At 45.2% G+C, this 22294-nt stretch overlaps 1 protein-coding gene across 1 annotated transcript in view; it reads right to left on the reverse strand.

Annotated features, from left to right (window-relative positions):
* Positions 1-22294, reverse strand: part of DIS3L2 (DIS3 like 3'-5' exoribonuclease 2) — a 290966-nt gene that overhangs the window by 98258 nt on the left and 170414 nt on the right. The window contains exons 13-14 of the mRNA XM_058187337.1: positions 6019-6126; positions 1897-2130 (exon numbers count right to left, since the gene is read on the reverse strand). Coding sequence (XP_058043320.1) covers positions 1897-2130; positions 6019-6126 — 342 coding nt within the window. The remainder of the gene's footprint in view (positions 1-1896; positions 2131-6018; positions 6127-22294) is intronic.

A 22294-nucleotide genomic window follows, 5' to 3' on the forward strand; every position in this document is an offset into this window, starting at 1 on the left:
AGAATTGTGTTATGAAGAATTCATTTTGATTTAGTTTGGACGACACTGAGAATGAGTTTAATTCTCAGTTGTTCTTATAAAGTCTGTTTGTTTTTGAACTGATTGCGTTTAATGCTACCTACTTGGGCCTGGGTCACAACACGCCTGTATATTTTATTCCTCTCCCCGATATTCTCAAAGAGGCTTGCGAACCCCAGGAACTGCTTCCTCGCAAGATGAAAAATGGGGCATTGGACGCTCCCAGACAGCAAAAAAAAAACGGGATCGGAGGCCTCCTTTAAGACGGTCGCTCAACCTCGTCACAACAACAAAACAACACCCATCAAGATTAATGACTGCAGTTAGCTCTGGTTGCCAATCTGACTGATCGCTCTCTTTTCAAAGCCGACTCCGTTTTCACACGGCTGGCGGCTTCGCAAGGATTTCATCCTTCAAATCGCAAGACCCCTGCAAAACACCCCATCACAAAAACCCCTACAAAAAAAAAAAAAAAACAACAGCCCGGAGTAATGCTTTAGGAAAAAGGAAAAAAAACAAAACAAAAAACAAAAACCGAGGTTGGAATGAAGATGGGAGACAAAAAGGAAAGAAATCGAGGCTTGGCAATTAGGCTGTTTTCCCACACGCCATCTCTCGCTGTGCTACAGCAGCCAAAAAAGCCAATGCAGTTCTGGGCTGCATAAACAGAGGGATAGAATCAAGATCACCTGAAGTGTTAATAGCACTTTATAAGGCCTTGGTAAGGCCACACTTGGAATCCTGCATCCAGTTTTGGTCACCACGATGTAAAAAAGATGCCGAGACTCTAGAAAGAGTGCAGAGAAGAGCAACAAAGATGATTTAGGGGACTGGAGGCTAAAACATATGAAGAACGGTTGCAGGAACTGGGTATGTCTAGTTTAATGAAAAGAAGGATTAGGGGAGACATGATAGCTGTGTTCCAGTATCTCAGGGGTTGCCACAAAGAAGAGGGAGTCAAGCTATTCTCCAAAGCACCTGAGGGTAGAACAAGAAGCAATGGGTGGAAACTGATCAAGGAAAGAAGCAACTTAGAACTAAGGAGACATTTCCTGACAATTAGAAAAATTAATAAGTGGAACGACTTGCCTGCAGTTGTGAGTGCTCCATCACTGGAGGCTTTTAAGAAGAAATTGGACAACCATTTGTCTGATTCTCCTGTTTCAGCAGGGGGTTGGACTAGAAGATCTCTAAGGTCCCTTCCAACTCTTGTTATTCTGCTATTCTGAGCTTTGGTATTAAATAGATAGGAATCTCTTAGTGCTATGTCTAAGTCCCCTTAGACCAGAGGTCTTCAAACTTGGCAGCTTTAAAATTTGTGGACTTCAACTCCCAGAATTCTCCAGCCAACTATGCTGGCTGGAGAATTCTGGGAGTTGAAGTTCACAAAGCTGCCAAGTTTGAAGACCTCTGCCTTACACTAATTCAGTGTTTCTCAACCTTGGGCATTTTAAGATGGGTGGACTTCAACTCCCAGAATTCCCCAGTATAGCAAAGCTGGCTGGGGAATTCTGGGAGTTGAAGTTCATCCCTCCAGGTGTCTCTCAACCTTGAAGTCAACCTGAACTCAATCCATCTAGGTATTTCTCAACCTTGGGCACTTTAAGATGCCTGGTCTTCAACTTGCAGAATTCCCCAGCATAGCGAATCTGGCTGGAGAATTCTGGGTGTTGAAGTCCACCCGTCTTAAAGTGGCCACGGTTGAGACACACTGCCTTACTCCAAGACTGAATGCAACCCGTAGTGTCTTCAAACATATCTAGCGCACGTTCACTTTTCTGCAGGTGTGATTTTCCAGAACCATAACACCAATTTTATTAACTGGAATCTCAATTAAGCCACAATCCTTATCCACCTACTAAGACAGGTTGTGCTAACCTGGTCCAAGCGAAGAGCCCCGTCCACGAAGCGCTGTTGACGCAGCTGCTTGGCGATCTGGTGGAGGTTCTGGACGGCTTGGTGGATCTCAGCCACGGGGTGGCAGGAGGAGATGGGGGGCAGCTCCTCTGCCCCAAAGACCCTTTCCGGATTCTCAATCATGCTCTGAGCATGGTCATAGCTGAGCTTCGCGCAGGATCGGATCACGGTCCGCCCGAACCATTCGTCGAGGATCTGGAATGTCAAGATGAGAAAGAAAGTTAAGGAGAAACGTGTCAGTTTTGGAAGACAATTTTATTTTTGCTTCTTAACTGCCGCATATTTTAGCTGGGGAAGTTGGGAGGGGGTTGTTGTTGGAGAGGTAGAAAGGTAGTCATAACAACATTCCGTATTCAAGGACTTTTGCCTGCGTCTGATGTAGACTGCCTGAAGATTGTATCCAATTGAGTGGGAAGAGTTGATTGGACAATGTGATGAACTTGTGGGTGTGGGGAAGGGCTGTGAACTGTCAACTGGGTGTGGAAAAGCTGGAAGCTTTCAGTTTCGGGTTTTCCCAGCTGTGCCAACATGACATCTCTAATAAATTGGAACTTTGAGGAACCTCAAGCCTCAGAGCTTTATTTTGTTGGGGGTGTTCCTTGGAACCCTGACAAAACGTGCCACATGGGATGGGTATTCACTTACTTTCCCTATCGGTTCGCAAATGTGAGCACACGAACGTCCACGCATGCGCCCGGCCTTCTGAGCATGTGCTTTGGTGGCGCACACACCTTTCGCGCCCACACCTGGCTGGAAAAATGTGCCTAAATAGGATGGCATAAAGCCAGGGTGGGTGGGCGGAGCCACTCGCAATTTCCACTACCGGTTTGGGCGAACCGGTCTGAACCGTCTGAATCCCACTTCTAGTGCCAGCGTTGTTAAGTCAACCCCTTGCAATGGTTAAATTAGGACAGGTAGTCCTCGTTTAGAGACCATTCAAAGTTACAACGGCGCTGGGAAAAGGGACTTGCAACCGCTTTTTTCACACTTACGACCGTTGCAGGATCCCCACGGTTCCGCGATCAAAATTCAGAAGCTTAGCAACGGTGGTTCACATTTATGACGGTTGCCGTGTCCCTGCCTTTAGCAACCTTTTTTTTATTATTATTTGCATTTATATCTCGCCCTTCTCCGAAGACTCAGGGCGGCTTACACTATGTCAAGCAATCGTCTTCATCCATTTGTATATTATATACAAAGTCAACTTTTATTGCCCCCAACAATCTGGGTCCTCGTTTTATCTACCTTATAAAGGATGGAAGGCTGAGTCAACCTTGGGCCTGGTGGGACTTGAACCTGCAGTAATTGCAGGCAGCTGCTGTTAATAACAGACTGCATTAGCAGTCTGAGCCACAGAGGCCCCTTTGCGAAGCCAGATTCGCTTAAGAACCAGGTTACTAACTTAAACCACTGCAGTGATTCGCTTAACGACGGTGGAAAGGAAGGTCGTAACATGGGGGCAACACTCCCTTAAGAAATGTTTCGCTTAGCAACAGAACATTTGGGCTCAATTGTGGTCGTAAGTCAAGGACTAGCTGTGTCTTATATTGCTAGGGGAAGCGCTAAATGTCGGCAGCCATAGGAACACTTCAGCAAGGAAGACATATGTCCTCGGGGCATGATGGCGCATGAAACACCCACACCCACACACCCCTCCCTCTCCTCTTCATCTATCTCACACCTGGCTGTCAGCAACACAGGCGCTAATCCCATCAATCTTAGCCAGATCACTGCAACCCAACAGATTAACCTCTCCGGCTATTAGAAGCGTTTAAGGTTGCTGCTACGTACATCAACAAATCCTAGCCGTTTTTAGGAATGTGTTGAAGTCAAAGGACAGCCCCGGCGATAATGTGGATTTTTCAGGCAACAGCTGTTTTTCCAGCCCCCAGGGCAACCTTTCAGTGAAGCGTCATAAAAAGTATTGGGCAACGCTCGACCTGACCTCGGCGGAGGAGTGGGTTCAAGTCAGGTAACCGGGTGGATCAGCCGGGATGGAAAGAGACGGGGAAAAAACACCCGCCAAGGTTATTGGCTAAAAGGGACATGATTCAGAGGCATTTGAAAGCTCTGCCGTGAAGACAGGCCTCTGCCGATTAGGAAACCTAGGACATCGGAGGTCATTCCCCCTTCTGAAGGTTCGTTGCTGAGCACGGGACAACGAGGGGAAGACGCCACCTTGGCCTCCTGGCCTTCAGCTCGATGGGATCACCTCTGGGCTTGGATGGAAGCATCTCAGCCAGAAGCCAGTTGCTTTGGAACAGATGGCTCTGTGCAGGTCAGCTGGACTAGCCAAGGGTGAAGAAGCTGGAGGTCTTTGAGCCAGGTGTCTCTTCAGACACAGCTAGTTATTGTTATTTTTTACTTAGAAACATATTCCTCTCAAAAGAATCCAGAGAAGAGCAACAGAAGGCTAAAACAGGGGTCCCCAACCTTTCGGACCTCAGGGACCACTAAATTCATAATTTTAAATCCTGTGGACCACTAATATGATCTGCTTAATGACCGGATGGGTAGGTGTGACTGGGTGGCCATGACCAACTTGATGTCACTCACATCGAGGGGCACCTCACTGGCCTCCACTCACTCCTCTCCTCCCAGCCACTCCTCCCCTGCCTGACTGGGCTCCTTAGGGTCCCAACAGGAAGCAGTTGCTGGAGCTAAGCAGCCACCATGAGAAAAAGTTGGCAAATAACATCTCAGTTCAAATTGGATCTGACCTAGAGGGAGGCTCAGCAGAAGCACCTCACTGAGGACTAGGAGCATAGGCTTTCCAAGAAGAGGGAAGACGTGCAGGAGTGCAAGGCCAGGTACCGGTGCCTGGAGGCTCAACGGGCTGAGATGGTCAGCCAGATCCAGGCCATGATGCAGTCCCGCTGTAACGAGGCTCTTCGGCTCTTTGCCATCAGCAGCGCTTCCCTCCAGCCTTCGCCCAAAGCCCTGCAGCAGGAGGCTGAAGCAGACCCCAACCCACACAAAAAGACCCTGAAGGGGGAGACTCTCTGCAGCAACACAAACGTTCATTGCATGTATCCAGCCCAGGGGCCGTAGTTTGAGGACCCCTGATTTAGTGCAATATAAAAAATGCAAATAATTTTTCTGGGGACCACCAAAATTTTCTCAAGGACCACCAGTGGTCCACAGACCACCAGTTGGTGACCACTGAGCTAAAACATATAAAGGAACGGTTGCTGGAATTGGGTATGTCTAGACTAGACTAGGCTAGGCTAGACTGCGAATAGAACAGAAAATTGAGGAATAGAATAGAATAAAAGAATGGAATAGAATGGAATGGAATGGAAGAAGAGAAGAGAGAAGAGAAGAGAAGAGAAGAGAAGAGAAGAGAAGAGAAGAGAAGAGAAGAGAAGAGAAGAGTAGAATAGAATAGAATAGAATAGAATAGAATAGAATAGAATAGAATAGAATAGAACAGAACAGAATGGCTGTTCATGCTCCAAATTGCTCGTGAAACAAACCTCCGAATTTTAAAGTAAGAATTATTATTGTATTGCTCTTTCCTGTTTCTTTTATTGGGATATCTTTATGACTACATTATCCCAGAAGGAGTCTTCGTATCGCACATCGGGACCATGTCCGAAACGAGGAAATTCTACAAAGGAGAAAAACCTCTGAGACCGGTGACGGAGCGAAGAGCGGGCTCCGTTGAACATGCGCTCCGCACGAGGGGGATCAACCTTTAGCAAAGACCACAATAAAATTGGTTATCATCAGATGGTCGGGGTGGTGGTGGGGGGAGGCAAAAAAAGAGGAAGGCCGAAGAAAATCTGGCACCAAACATTTCAGGAAGATCTAAAACAGGGGTCTCCAACCTTGTCAACTTTAAGACTTGTGGACTTCAACTCCCAGAGTCCCTCAGCCAGCAAAGCTGGCTGAGGGACTCTGGGAGTTGAAGTCCACAAGTCTTAAAGTTGACAAGGTTGGAGACCCCTGATCTAAAAAATATCAACCTTTAAATGGAAGGCTGAGGAGAGAGACTGTCGCTTGTAAGCCCCATGGGCTTGGCACAGGACACAGGAGGGTGGCGGGAGGGAAAAATGGAATTATCGAGAAATCCAGACTTACTTTTCCTTGTGGAGACAGCTTCCAAACGACGGAGAAGGTCAACCTTGCTGTCATGGGATTAAGGCTGCAGAGTTCCTCACACAGCAATGGGGGGAGCATCGGGATCACCTGGGAAGAGAAGAAGCACATGGACACCTGAACGTGAGCTCCCGGGTCTAAGACAGGGGTGAAATGTAAAATTTGTTACTACCGGTTGTGTGGGTGTGGATTGATTGGGGGGGGGAAATGTGACTGGGTGGGTGTGGCCATATTTTTTTTTTAACTTTTAAAAGCATTTTTTCTTCGGCCAAAGAGCATTGTTAAAAAATGCTTTTAAAAGCCGCTGACGATCAGGCAACTCAGCTGGGATTGCCAGAGGAGCCTTTTAAAAGGGTTTTTTTTCGGCCGAAGAGGTTGTAGAAAAAATGCTTTTAAAGGGTTCTGACGATCCCAGCTGAGCCGCGCGATCATCAGAGGCTTTTTTTTTTCTTCTAAAAGTATTTTTTTACAACCTCTTCGGCCAAAGAGGTTGTAGAAAAAATGCTTTTAAAGGGTTCTGACGATCCCAGCTGAGCCGTGCGATCATTAGAGGCTTTTTTTTTAACTTTTAAAAGTATTTTTTTACAACCTCTTCGGCCAAAGAGGTTGTAGAAAAAATGCTTTTAAAGGGTTCTGATGATCCCAGCTGAGCCACGCGATCATCAGAGGCTTTTTTGTTTTTACTTTTAAAAGTATTTTTTCGGGCGAAGAAAAAATGCTTTCAAAAGTAAAAAAAAACAAACACCTCTGATGATTGCGCAGCTCAGCTGGGCATGTGGGGGGGTGGCAGGGATTTTTGCTACCAGTTCTCCAAACCACCCGCCGCCATCGCTACCGGATCGGGTGATCCAGTCCGAACCGGGAGCATTTCACCCGTGGTCTAAGATCAGGTAGTATCTCCCAGGCCCAAAACCAAAACTAGTTCAGAACAGAACAGAAGCGATCTCTGCCATGGTTGAGTTTGCTCGGCTTTTTGCAGGGGAAGGCACAGCGCTGAAATCCTCTGAGGTCTGCTACCAAGTGTGCGCTTTGCGCCTGAGGCGCGCCCGCGCAGTGCTAAAAAAGGACCATTTTGAAACCTTCCGAGTCTGCAAAGATAAGTAGAACAGCGGGGGGTCGGGTGGGGAAATCCGCTGCGCCACGCAATTTAGATTAGCTAGAAAGCAGGAAATCCAACGATTCTAGCTAATATAAATCGCGCGTCACAGCTGATCTTCGGAAATACCGGTTCGCCTGAACCTGTAGCATGTTTTACTACCGGTACAGGAGAACTGGTCCGAACCGTTAGCATTTCACCTCTGGGAAGAAGTGACAGAAACTGGAGGCGGTGTTAAAAGAGGAATCAGCCTAGAATCTCTATGTCAGGGTGTCCAAACTTGGCCACTTAAGACTTGTGGACTCCCAGAATTCCTCAGCCAGCAAAGGTGCTAATCCTTAGTTGAGAACAGTCCTGTGCATAGGCCTGAGTAGCAATAAATCAGTTTAACTGGATCTTCACATGCTGACCTGGTTTGTCGGACCTAACACCACTACTCTATTCAGTTGTAGGAAACAGAATAACAGAGTTGGAAAGGACCCTTGGAGGTCTTCTAGTCCAACCCCCTGCGCAAACAGGAGACCCTACACCATTTCAAACAAATGGCTGTCCAATCTCTCCTTGAAAGCCTGCAGCGATGGGGCACCCACAACTTCTGAAGGCTTTCCAATTGTTCTAATTATCAGGAAAAAAATCTCCTTAGTTCTAAGTTGCTTTTCTCCTTGATAGGTTTCCATCCATTGCTTCTTGTCCTGCCTTCAGGTGCTTTGGAGAATAGCTTGACTCCCTCTTCTTTGGGGCAACCCCTGAGATATTGGAAGACTGCTATCATGTTTCCCCTAGTCCTTCTTTTCATTAAACTAGACATACCCAATTCAACTAGTTAATTGTTCTCATTGACAGTAAACTCCTCCTTAGTTCTAGGTTGCTTCTCTCCTTGATGAGTTTCCATCCGTTGCTTCTTGTCCTGCCTTCAGGTGCTTTGGAGAATAGTTTGACTCCCTCTTCTTTGTGGCAGCCCCTGAGATATCGGAAGACTGCTATCATATCACCCCTAGTCCTTCTCTTCACTAGACTAGACAAGCCCAATTCCTGCAACTTCATAGGTTTTAGCCTCCAGGCCCCTAATCCTCTTTCTTGCTCTTCTCTGCACTCTTTCCAGAATCTCAGCATTTTTTCTATATCGTGACGAGCAAAACTGGATGCAATATTCCAAGTATGGACTTTTAGGAAAGATCTTGAAAAGGCTGAGATCTCCTCTAAAGCCAAAGTGAGGTCAGGAGAGATCTTGAAAAAGCTCTCCCGGGTCAGTATTCTCTTAGACTAACAGAGTTGGAAGGGACCTTGGAGGTCTTCTAGTCCAACCCCCTGCTTAGGCAGGAAACCCTACAGTACTTCAGACAAATGGTTATCCAACATCTTCTTAAAAACTTCCAGTGTTGGAGCATTTGCAACTTCCGGAGGCAAGTAGTTCCACCGATTCATTGTTCTAACTGTTCTAATAAAATCCTCTTATAATCTGTAATTATTAGATCAATGAAGAATACCACTGCAGAATCCATACACCAGGTGTGAAAATACAGGTAGTCCTCAACTAACGACCACAATTGTGCTCAACGCTTTGGTTGCTAACGTAACACAGTGGTGAAATGAGTTTTGGCCCCTTTTATGACCTTTCTTGCCACCGTCGTTAAGTGAATCATTGCAGCTTTTAAGTATGTCACACGGTGGTGAAGTGAAGCTGGCTTTCCCCATGGACTTTTGCTTGTCAGAAGGTCGCGAAAGGGAATCAGGTGACCCTGGGGCACGGCAACCGTCGTAACTAAGAGTCAGTTGCCAAGCGTCTGAATTTCGATCATATGACCACGGGGAATGCTGCAAGGGTCTTAAAGTGTGAAGAAACGGTCGTAAATCACTTTTTTCCAGGGCCGATATAACTTCTAACTGTCGCTAAATGAACTACGGTAGCAATAGCAATAGCTCTTAAACCTATAGAGCAGGGGTCTCCAAGCTTGGCAACTTTAAGCCTGGAGGACTTCAACTCCCAGAATTCCCCAGCCACAGGTCTTAAAGTTTTGTTGGCTTTGCTGGCTGAGGAATTCTGGGAGTTGAAGTCCTCCAGGCTTAAAGTTGCCAAGCTTGGAGACTCCTGCTATATACCACTTCAGTATATCAAGGACTACCTGCATAAGTTTTTTTTTTTTAATTTGAATTTATATCCCGCCCTTCTCCGAAGACTCAGGGCGGCTTACAGTGTGTTAAGCAATCGTCTTCATCCATTTGTATATTATATACAAAGTCAATTTAATTGCCCCCAACAATCTGGGTCCTCATTTTACCTACCTTATAAAGGATGGAAGGCTGAGTCAACCTTGGGCCTGGTGGGGCTTGAACCTGCAGTAATTGCAAGCAGCTGTGTTAATAACAGACTGTCTGAGTCTGCTGAGCCACCAGAGGCACTTGCTTGACTAGGGGGCTGGACTAGAAGACCTCCAAGGTCCCTTCCAACTCTGCTATTCTATCATTCACACTTCAAGGTTCTGAATTGCTATTTCTGAATGGCAAGTTGCCCCATTTAAAAAAACAAAAAACTGAAAGGGAGATTTCGTTAAACAGGGAAACGAATAATCAATAGCACTAATAAGGGTGCTATTGATTATTTGCTTCCCTGTTTAATGAAATCTCCCCTTATTAGTTTGCTGGCCCGTCTGTCTGCTACTGCATTAGCTGTTATCCTCTGTTTATGCCACGTCAAGCAAAGTTAGGGGGGGGGGGAAGAAATGGAGGTAGTGATAGATTTTATTTTCCTGGGCTCCAAGATCACCGCAGATGGGGACTGCAGCCAAGAAATTAAAAGACGCTTTGCTCCTGGGGAGGAAAGCTATGGCAAATCTAGACAGCGTACTAAAAAGCAGAGACATCACCCTGCCAACAAAAGTGCATATAGTCAAAGCTATGGTTTTCCCAGTTGCAATGTATGGCTGTGAAGGTTGGACCATAAGGAAGGCTGAGCGCCAAAGAATTGAGGCCTTTGAACTCTGGTGCTGGAGAAGACTCCTGCGAGTCCCTTGGACTGCAAGGCGATCCAACCGGTCAGTCCTAGAGGAGGTCAACCCTGACTGCTCTTTAGAAGGCCAGATCCTGAAGAGGAAACTGAAATACTTTGGCCACCTAATGAGAAGGAAGGACTCACTGGAGAAGAGCCTAATGCTGGGAAAGATTGAGGGCAAAAGAAGAAGGGGACGACAGAGAACGAGGTGGCTGGATGGAGTCACTGAAGCAGTCGGCGTGAGCTTCAATGAACTCTGGGAGATGGTGGAAGACAGGAAGGCCTGGAGGAACATTTATTTATTTATTTTGTCACACAGTATATATAAGCATAAGCATGAAATAACTATACAGTATATAAGCCTATATATAAGCATGAGTATGTAATAACTATATTAATTGGATATAACGAAAGGAAACAATAGGACAGGAACGATAGGCACGCTTGTGCTCTTATGCACGCCCCTTACAGACCTCTTAGGAATGGGGTGAGGTCAATAGTAGATAGTTTTTGGTTAAAGCTTTGGGGATTTTGGGAAGAGACCACAGAGTCAGGTAGTGTAGTCCAAGTATTAACAACTCTGTTACATATTTTCTGCAATCAAGATTGGAACGGTTAACATTAAGTTTAAATCTATTGCTTGCTCTTGTATTGTTGCGATCGAAACTGAAGTAGTCTTCGACAGGAAGGACGTTGCAATAGATGATTCTATGAGTTAAACTCAGGTCATGTCGAAGGCGGCGGAGTTCTAAGTTTTCTAAACCCAGGATTTCAAGTCTGGTGGCATAAGGTATTTCGTTGTATTCAGAGGAGTGGAGAACCCCATTGTCCATGGGGTCGCGTTGGGTCGGACACGACTTTGCAACTAACAACAAGAACAAAGCAAAGTTGCCTTTCAAAAGCGCGTACGTCCATTTTGAAGAAAAGAAGAAGAAAAAAGATAACCATAATAATCCATCGTCCCGTGCATCAGTTTCGGAAAGCGCCCCCCCCCTTCCACTGTTCATCTTCACCCCAAGAGCCTTCATGGGAAAGCTCTTAAAAAATATTTAATCACGTTTGCGGCTTGGCACCCGATTCCCACCCCCACCCCCCCCACCCGCTCATAAATCCATTCTAATTGCCTGGCAGCGGTTGGGAGAGCCTGGCGCGGAGACTGGATGGGAAACGGAGTCCGCTTTCCATATGAATCAGGAGGGCTGGTTAAACTGGAAGGTCAGGAGGCAGCCAAAGGCGATAAGCATGTTCCTCTCTGATACAGAAGCCGCCAGCTGTGTTGTTCCAACGGCAAAGGAGCACGTTGACAATGGGAACCCGGGCATAATTTACAGATATCCTACGTGAGGTTGGCCATGCTTTGGCACAACAATGAGAGGTTCTCCCTTGGGAGGGGGCCATGCCCTGGCCGAGGTGTGTGTGTGTGTGTGTTGTGTTAAAAAGTCCTCGGAGTTCAAGTACTGGATAATCCCCAGGGAGGTCACACAGATGCAGCAGTAGCAGCCAGCCAGCCAGCCAGGCATGCTGGGGGATTCTGGGAGTTGAAGTCCACATCTCTCCAGGCCACTAAGATTGAGACTCGCCGGATGAACCAAAACAGGGGCAGGGCAGACAACAAGGAACAAGCCAAAGAACAGCTGATGCCATCGTATTTAAATATGAGCCAGCAGCGTGTGGCGGCAGCTAAAAAAGTCAGTGCAATCCTAAATTGCATTAACGGAGGGATACGATCAAGAGAGGGACAAATACAACTCTGTCAAGCCCTAGTAAGACCACACCTAGAGTACTGCATCCAGATTTGGTCACCACACTATAAGAAAGAGGTTGAAACTCTAGAAAAAGTGCAGAGGAGAGCAACCAAGATGATTGGGGGACTGGAGACTAAAACATATGATGAACGGTTGCAGGAACTGGGCCTGGCTAGTTCTAGTGAAGAGAAGGACCAGGGGAGACAGGAGAGCATCTTCCAATATTTGAGGGGCTGAGAGAGAGGAGGAAGGGGGTCAAGCTATTTTCCAAAGCACCCGAAGGCCAGGCAAGGAACAATGGATGAAAACTGACCAAGGAGAGATTCAACCTGGAAATAGGGAGGAATTTTCTGACATAACAACAACAACTTGGGCCGGGATAGCTCAGGCAGTAGAGAAGCCTGTTATTAGAACACAGAGCCTGCAATTACTGCAGGTTCGAGCCCGGCCCAAGGTTGACTCAGCCTTCCACCCTTTATAAGGTAGGTAAAATGAGGACCCAGATTGTTGGGGGGGCAATAAGTTGACTTTGTAAAAATATATATATATATATACAAATAGAATGAGACTTGCCTTATACACTGTAAGCCGCCCTGAGTCTTCGGAGAAGGGCGGGGTATAAATGTAAACAAAAAAAACCCAAAAAAAACAATAACAACAACAACAACAGAGTTGGAAGGGACCCTGGAGGTCTTCTAGTCCAACCCCCTGCCTAGGCAGGAAACCTTACACTACTTCAGACAAATGGTTATCCAACATTTTCTTAAAAATTTCCAGTGTTGGAGCATTCACAACTTCTGCAGGCAAGTCGTTCCACTGATTAATTGTTTTAACTGTCAGGAAATTTATCCTTAGTTCTAAGTTGCTTCTTTCCTTGATGAGTTTCCACCCATTGCTTCTTGTTCTACCCTCAGGTGCTTTGGAGAACAGCCCGACTCCCTCTTCTTTCTGGCAATCAACCCATGGAACAATCAACCCATGGAACAGAAGTTGCCTTCGGAAGTTGTGGCAGCTTCATCACTGAAAGCTTTCAAGAAGAGATTAGACAGCCATTTGTCAGAAATAGTGTAGGGTCTCCTTCTTGGGCGGTGGGGGGGTTAGACTAGATGATCTATAAGGTCCATTCCAACTCTGTTAATCCGGCAACGGATGGAAACTAATCCAGGAGAGATCCAACCTAGAACTAAGGAGGAATTTCCTGACAGGGAGAACAATTAACCAGTGGAACGACTTGCCACCAGAAGTTGTGGGGGTTCCATCACTGGAGGCTTTGAAGGAGAGACCGGACAGCCACTTGTCTGAAATGATCATATAGGGTCTCCTGCTTGAGCAAGGGGTTGGACTAGAAGACCTTCAAGGCCCCTTCCAACTCTTTGTTATTCTGTACAGGTAGTCCTCGACTTACAACCGTTCGTTTGGTGACCGTTCAAAGTTACGACGGCGCTGAAAAAAGGGACTTAGGGATGTTCTTCCCAGTTACGACCTTTGCAGCATGTCCACGATCACGTGATCAAAATTGAGACGCTTGGGCAACTGGGTTCATACTTATGACCGTTGCCGTGTCCCAAGGTCACGTGATCCCCTTTTTCAATCTTTTGACGAGCAAATTCCGTGGCGAAGCCAGATTCCCTTAACAAATGTCTCACTTAACCACAGTAATTTTGAGCTCAATAACTGTATTCTGTACCCATGGCCTAGGCCAGGGGTCTCCAACCTTGGTCCCTTTAAGACTTGCGGACTTCAACTCCCAGAGTCCCTTCAACACTTCAACAACCCAAAGCTGGCTGAGGAACTCTGGGAGTTGAAGTCCGCAAGTCTTAAAGGGACCAAGGTTGGAGACCCCTGGCCTAGAGCATAAGGGAGATGACATAAATAGGCATGATTTGTTCCCTGGGCCAAAAGAGGGAGAAATGGTGGGCAGCTACAGACTCTCGAAAAGAGTGCAGAGAAGAGCAACGAAGGGGATCAGGGGTCTGGAGGGGAAAACATACGAAGAACATATGAAAAATCTCTAGGGAGGTTCTCAGTCATCCAGGTCATGGTTGACTCAAAGGTGCTTTTTCAGGAGACAACGGGAATCTTCTTTCTTTCTTTCTTTCTTTCTTTCTTTCTTTCTTTCTTTCTTTCTTTCTCTTTCCTTCCTTCCTTCCTTCCTTCCTTCCTTTTTTTTCTTTCTTTCTTTGGATTCTCATCCAAGAAGCTTCTTCAGCTTTGACTGGATGGTGTTCCTTGCAGACAGCTGGTCATTTACTGAATCTGCACTACTCTTAATCTTCTCATCGTTCCCATCACCAATCTCTTTCCACTTATGACTGTATGACTGTAACTTTGTTGCTGGCAATCCTTATGATTTATATTGATATATTGACCATCAATTGTGTTGTAAATGTTGTACCTTGATGAACGTATCTTTTCTTTTATGTACACTGAGAGCATCTGCACCAAGACAAATTCCTTGTGTGTCCAATCACACTTGGCCAATAAATATTCTATTCTATTCTATTCTATTTGCATTTGTTTTAGAGAGTCCTTGAGGCCACTTGGAGATTTGTCTGTGTCCTCGGGGAGACCTGAGTAGGGCAAATGGAATGCAAGTATTCCAGGTGTAGCCTTACTGAGGCTTTATAAAGTGGTGCTAGTACTTCACGTGATTATGATTCTATGCCTCTCTTCATACAACCAAGGATTGTATTCGATTTTTTAGCTGCTGCCACACACAGCTGGCTCATGTTTAAATGATCATCCACCGGGAATCCACGGTCCCATTCGTAATTACTGTTGTGTTTGTTTGTTTGTTTTTGCTTGAACCTTTCTTTTAGGGAGAGTTGGAATCTAAATGCTTCCCCATTGCAAGAGCCTGAAAGAAGTAGTTTAATGAAAAGAAGGACTAGGGGAGACATGATAGCCGTCTTCCAATATCTCAGGGGCTGCCCCAAAGAAGAGGGAGTCAAACTATTCTCCAAAGCACCTGAAGGCAGGATAAGAAGCAACAGATGGAAACTCGTCCAGGAGAGAAGCAACCTGGAACTAAGGAGAAACTTCCTAACAGTGAGGACAGCTGAACAGTGGAACAGCTTGCCACCAGAAGTTGTGGGTGCTCCAACACTGGAAGTTTTTAAGAAGATGTTGGATAACCATTTGTCTGGAATGGTATAGGGTCTCCTGCCTGAGCAAGGGGTTGGACTGGAAAGCCTCCAAGGTCCTTTCCAACTCTGTTATCCTATCCTATCCTATCCTATCCTATCCTCTATTCTATTCTATTCTATTCTATTCTATTCTATTCTATTCTATTCTATTCTATTCTATTCTATCATATTCATTTTCTATATTCTATTCTAATTCTATTCTATTCTTATTCTTATTCTTATACTATTCTAATTCTATTCTATTCTATTTCTAATTCAAATTCTATTCTATTCTATTCTATTCTATTCTATTCTTTTCTTCCTTCTTTCCTCTTCTCTTCTTTTCTATTCTTCCTTCTTTCCTCTTATTCTATTCTATTCTATTCTATTCTATTCTATTCTATTCTAATTCTATTCTATTCTTAGTCTATTCTAATTCTATTCTATTCTATTCTTATTCTTATACTATTCTATTCTATTCTATTTCTAATTCTAATTCTATTCTATTCTTAGTCCTATTCTATTCTATTCTATTCTATTCTATTCTATTCTATTCTATTCTATTCTATTCTATTCTTCCTTCTGTCCTCTTCTCTTCTCTTTTCTATTCTTCCTTCTTTCCTCTTCCTCTATTCTATTCTAATTCTATTCTATTCGTCAATCTGTTCACCAGCCAAGTCTTTCTGCTCTTCGAAGGTTTTCCTTTCTTTTCTGCTATTTCTTTTGGTCTCAGCGCTTCCACGAATTCAGACTCCGATCCCTTCTTTATTATTCCGCCCCATCCTTATCAAAACATCGACACCCTGAGAACCTGCTGGTGTCAGACTGGAGCTCCACAAGGCCCTTGGACTCAACCCGAAAAGTAGCTTCCAGGGCAATCTTTGATCTCGAGTTTAAAAGACAAACCCGCAAAATATGACGGGAGATTTATGGCTGAACTTCCCCACTCCAAAGCATTTCACACCTAAAACAACAGCATGGGATGTGCCAAAAAAAAAAGGGAGAGAATGTTGTTTACGTTTGCCTGCTTTGTAGAATCCGATACACTCGTTTTTTTGGAGAGATTCGCACTCTCTCAAAACAAGCCTTTAGCATTTTACACAACTGCAAAGGGCAGGCCGTTCCGAGGGAATTAATTTATGCAAAGCTATTCACTTTCTCTATGCCCCCACCGCCATAGCCTTCAGCCGTACATCAGCCAGCTTTTGTGTAAGTCTCGAATAACTAACTGCATCCAATTTTGGTCGCCACTATATTAAAAAAAAGACGTTGAGACTTTGGAAAGAGTGCAGAGAAGAGCAAGAACGATGATTAGGGGACTGGAGGCTAAAACATATGAAGAACGGTGGCAGGAACTGGGGGTGTCTAGTTTGATGAAGAGAAGGTTCAGGGGAGACAGGATAGCAGTCTTCCAATATCTCAGGGGTTGTCCCAGAGAAGCGGGGGATCCACCTATTCTTCAAAGCACCTGAAGGCAGGACAAGAAGCAACGGATGGAAACTAATCAAGGAGAGAAGCAACCTGGGATTAAGGAGAAACTTCCTAACAGTGAGGACAATTAACCAGTGGAACTGCTTGCCACCAGAAGTCATAGGTGTTTCATCACTGGAGGTTTTTAAGAAGACACTGGACAGCCACCTGTCTGGAATGGTATAGACCAGGGGTCCCCAACCTTGACCACTTTAAGACTTGTGGACTTCAACTCCCAGAATTCCTCAGCCAGCAAATATTATTTGCAAACAATAATTACAAACATTACAAACATTATGATGATAATAATGATTACAAACATTAAATTGTATGTATTTGTGTTCTTCTTTTATCCATTGTTTATACTTGGTAACATATAATACATAAAAAGCTAAAAGAATAGACAGTTAAATTCAATTATATGAAATACCGATGTCTCTTTATCTTTTAAACTCAGCGTTAGTTTGTCCATTTCTGCGCAGTTCATGATCTTTTGCAGAATTAATCGTAAGCCATGCTTTTAATTCTACCAGACTGAATTTCTCTGTAGGTATACATGGCTGTTTCCGACATTGAGCGAAGGCCATCCTAGCAGCAGTTACCTGGCTGCCATTTCAATCTCCTTTAAATCGCCGAGGTTTCCAGCGATGCTGTAATTTAGCATCGCTTAGATTAATATCCTGCGCAGACTGCACTGGCTGCCTGTTGTCTTCCGGGTGCGCTTCAAGGTGTTAGTTACTACCTTTAAAGCGCTCCATGGCTTAGGACCGGGATACCTACGGGACCGTCTACTGCCAACGTCTATCTCCCAATGACCGGTGCGCTCTCACAGAGAGGGGCTCCTCAGGGTGCCGTCAGCCAAGCAATGTCGGCTGGCGGCCCCCAGGGGGAGGGCCTTCTCTGTGGGGGCCCCTACCCTATGGAACGAGCTTCCCCCTGGACTCCGACAAATACCTGACCTTAGGACCTTCCACCGCGAACTCAAAACCTACTTATTTCGTCTTGCTGGACTCGCTTAAATTTTAATATTATTAAATTGATTTATGGGTTTTTAAATTTTTTAGTAAATTTTAGTGGGAATATTTTTATCTATAAATAGCCAAATTAAATAGGTTTTTTTAAGGGTTGTTTTTAGTTTTGTACTGTTGTTTTCTGTTTGTATTTTACCTGTGGCTGTACACCACCCTGAGTCCTTTGGGAGAAGGGCGGTCTATAAATAAAAATATTATTATTATTATTATTATAATTTACAAAAATCACTTTTTGAAAGACAATACGCAGGAAAGATATTTCATTGAATGGAAAAAATGGATTGATTATTTACAAAATAGATATCAGATTAAGAGATATCAGATTGCCTTTGAATAATAAGGATGTATTATCTTAGAATGTTATGGGGGAGGTTAGGAAATGAAAAGACTCGGATGAGGTTAATTGGGTTGCAAGGGAAAATTTTAGTCTATGTTTGGCTTGTGTGTAATAATACCTTGTGATTGACCCGGGAAGCGGGGGGGGATTGGGGGGAAGGGAGGGGGGAAAGGGGGGTTTTGACGGGGTGGGAGGGGAGAAAATGTTTGTTTGTTTTTTAAAACTTTTTCAGTAAAAAAAAAAAATCGCCAACCATTTCATTTCACTCAACGACGTTCCCCCGAGCGGTTAGAGAAGACCAGGACTCGGTCGCTACATGGTTAAGGGTAGAAGGGAGGCTGTACCCTTCTCCACCTCCCCAAAATAAGCAGCCGATCGGGGAACGGAGCTATGGAATATTGGAACCGCTGCTCCAACATAAAGGAGATCTGTCAATCAGCGGGAAATGGCAGCCAATAATATTGGAACTTGCAGCCCGGGCAAAGGAAGGGAAATGGGAGGGAATGGTCAGACTGGGAAAGGCAAGGAATTGCCAAGGAATTGTTAAGAGCCAGGAAGGATTCTGGAATACTATTGGGGTGGGTGGGATTCGGAGGGGGGGGATTCAGGGTGCGTGAAACAGCCTCAAGCATCAGATTTGGCCTTCAGGAGAAAATACAATGGAAGTGAGACGACTTACGGGAGACTCAGCACAAGCAACTTAAATTTAGGAATACAGGAAATGCACGGAAAGATCACGAGGGAACGGGTCCTTCTCCCCTACTACAGGCAGTCCTCGACTTACAATAGTTCATTTAGTGACCGTTCGAAGTTACAACGGCACTGAGAGTGACTTATGACCGTTTTTCACACTTAGGACTATCTATCGTAGCATCCCCAGGGTCACGTGATTTCCGTTCGGGTGCGCGACAGCTGACTCGTATCTATCACAGGGCAGCATCCTTGGGGGTCGCGTGATCCCCTTTTGCGACGAGCCAAGTCAATGACGAAACAGATTCACTCAACAAACGGCGTGACTAATTTTAACAGCTGCAGCGAGGCAAGGAGAGTTGTAAAATGCAACAAAACTCACTGAACGAATTTCTCACTTCGCAGCATAAATGTTGGGACTCAATTGTGGTCGTAAGTTGAGGACTACCTATTGTCCGAAAGGTGCTTTTCCAAGAGGCAACTGGGCTTTCTGGTTTTTCTTTGAAGACGTTTCCCTTCTCATCCAAGAAGCTTCTTCAACTCTGACTGGATGGTGGGGAATGGAAGGATTGATACTCCTTGCAGACAGCTGGTAATTTGCATCCTTTTTAGAGGGTCGTTGAGGCTACTTGGAGGTTTATTTGTGTCCTCAGGGTCACCTGAATTTATTTGTGTCCTCAGGGTCACCTGAGCAAATAGGGGTGGAGCCTTCTTGGAACTGCTGAAAGGATTGCATTGTGAACAGGAGGTAGATGATGTCGTACCCCTCCCCCTCTGTTGAGAGAGGGCTGTTCAGATGGCCTCTATTTTTTTTTATTTTATTTTTTTTATTTTATTTGAATTTATATCCCGCCCTTCTCTGAAGACTCAGGGCGGCTTACATTGTGTTAAGCAATAATCTTCATCCATTTGTATCTTATATACAAAGTCAACTTTATTGCCCCCAACAATCTGGGTCCTCATTTTACCTACCTTATAAAGGATGGAAGGCTGAGTCAACCTTGGGCCTGGTGGGACTTGAACCTGCAGTAATTGCAGGCAGCTGTGTTAATAACAGACAGACTTAGTCTGCTGAGCCACCAGAGGCCCCTCTTTCAAACCAGCAGTCCTCTCTGTCCAAAATGTAGACTTTTCTGTCTTCAAAAGAGCGGCCTTTGCCTTTTAAACACAAGTGGACTGCTGAATCTAGTCCTGATGTGTTTGTTCTCCTATGTGGCGACATGGGTTTGCGAAGCGGCTGTTTTGTTTGCCCCATGGACAGATCTGCACAGGGCTCACTGCATTGTATGGCATAAACCACGCTGCTCACATGCACTACAACGCGGTGAGCCCTGAGCAGATCTGTCCACTGGCTATCTATGTCTCTCCAGTCTACAACACAAAGGACTATAAATCGTTCCATTCTGTTGTGTCTCGTCCGATCTCACCACAGCCGGGGCCTTCTTATCTGTTTCCGAACACGGAGGAATGTCCTAGCCCTGGCTCCATGCCCCGACAGGCTGAAGAGGAGGAAGTATCTCCAGCCCCCAGCTCTGGCTCCATGCCCAGGCAAACGGAGCAACTAGACCCCTCCCCCTCCTCCACAGCATGTGAGCCTGAGGGAGGTCAATTGCCAACAGCTGCCGACTGGAGTGACCCTCGCGTCAGAAGAATTGATAGGCGGAGGCGACAGAAGGAAGGGAGGGGCAGGCCTGGATAAGTGCTGAGTCATGGAGCCACACCCCATGGCCTATATAAAGGATCTGCTTTCTGGCAGTCTCTGAGTCAGGCAAAGTCTAAACATATCTTGCTGAAGTCACTTTCTGGTCTCCTGCCTGCCTTGAGGACTTTGCTAGGACTTTGGCAGAGCTGCAGAGGCACGCCTGATTCGGATTTCCCTGACCCGGCCGTCAGCGGAGGAGTGGGACACAACACATTCCCCACCATCCAGTCAGAGCTAAAGAAGCTTCTTGGATGAGAAGCGAAACATCTTCAGAGGAAAATGAAGGAAGTCCAGTTGCCTATATGACAATGAAGCTTTTACAGGGAGGAATGCAGTCCGTACTGTATTTTTTATAATGAGCATTCTTCTCTTTACAGGTACTTTCTCGGCTTACAATAGTTTGTTTAGTGACCATTCATGTGACTTATGGCCATTTTCCACACTTACGACCTTTGCAACATCCCCCTGGTCACGTGATCAGAATTCTGACGCTTGGCCACCGATTCATATTTATGACAGCTGCAGTGTCCCGGGGGGGGGGGGTGTCACGTGATCCTCCTTTGCGCCCTTCTGAGGAGCAAAACCAATGGGGGAAGCCAGGTTCACTTAACAACCGTGTGATCAACTTAGCAACGGCAGCGATTCATTTAACGACGGAGGCAAGGAACGATCATAAAAAGGTGGCAAAACTGATTTAACACATTTCTCACTTAGGAACATAAACTCGGTGGGGCGGGGGTCAACTGCGGTCATACGTCAAGGACTACCTGCATTCAAAAAAGGCTAAGTCTTGTCTGAGGATGGCTTTGAGGCCTTAAGGCCCTTCTCTCTATATATAATAAGCTATATATAATATAATATATATATATATTTATTTATTTTATTTATTTTGTTTATTGTTCAAATTTATATACCGCCCTATCTCCCAAAGGACTCAGGGCGGTTTACAGGCATTTAAAAAACAGGTAAATACAATCTAAAAACAGTTAAAAAACTTATTCTAAAAGCCTAAATTAAAATATGAAGATAAAACCCAATTTAAAACCAGAATTAAAATCTAGCTCAGTCCTGCAATTAAATAAGTATGTTTTAAGCTCATGGCGGAAGGTCGAAGGTCCGAAGCTGACGAAGTCCTGGGGTAGTTCGTTCCAGAGGTGGGAGCCCCACAGAGAAGGCCCTTCCCTGGGCGTCAGCCAGGCATATTGCCTATTGACGGCACCCTGAGGAATATATATTGTATATTTTTTATTTTTTATTTGAATTTATATCCCGCCTTCTCCGAAGACTCAGGGCGGCTTACAGTGTATAAGGCAATAGTCTCATTCTATTTGTATATTTTTACAAAGTCAACTTATTGCCCCCCCAACAATCTGGGTCCTCATTTTACCTACCTTATAAAGGATGGAAGGCTGAGTCAACCTTGGGCCGGGCTCGAACCTGCAGTAATTGCAGGCTACTGTGTTCTTAATAACAGGCTTTACCAGCGTGAGCTAAACCAGCCCTTATTATATTATACAATAATATAAAATGAGCTATAATTGCACTCAACAATGAACTAAAGGGCCACCATCATTGAGCTGTTGGACAGCATTACTTGCAGGGGTGAAATGCTCCCGGTTCGGACCGGATCACTCGATCCGGTAGCAATAGCGGCGGGTGGTTCGGATAACCGGTAGCAAAAATCCCTACCCCGCCCCATGACTAGCTGAGTCACGCGATCATCAGATCTTCAGCCGAAAAAATGCTTTTAAAAGTAAAAAAAAAAAAACTCTGATGAGGGCTTCCGGTGGCTCCACTTCGTTAATGGCGAGCTATTTCAGACCGCCAGTTCTGTGTGATTCTGTAGAGCTGTTTAGACAGCGTTAATCTGCTGTCAGCAGCTTGTAAATCTCTACCCCAAAGAGGGGGAGGTGAGCATTCGGGCTGAAGTAGAGCCCCCAAGGAAAGCCCCAGGAAGATTTCTGGTGGTTTGTTGGGAACGCTCCTTCTATAGCTCGAAAAAAGCTCCAGAATCCAGAACGCTTCTGCAAATAGCAGAACAAAACGCAGCATCCATCTCCGTGACTGAAATGG

This window comes from Ahaetulla prasina, chromosome 6, assembly GCF_028640845.1.
Source record: "Ahaetulla prasina isolate Xishuangbanna chromosome 6, ASM2864084v1, whole genome shotgun sequence".
Classification (NCBI taxonomy): Eukaryota; Metazoa; Chordata; class Lepidosauria; order Squamata; family Colubridae; genus Ahaetulla; species Ahaetulla prasina.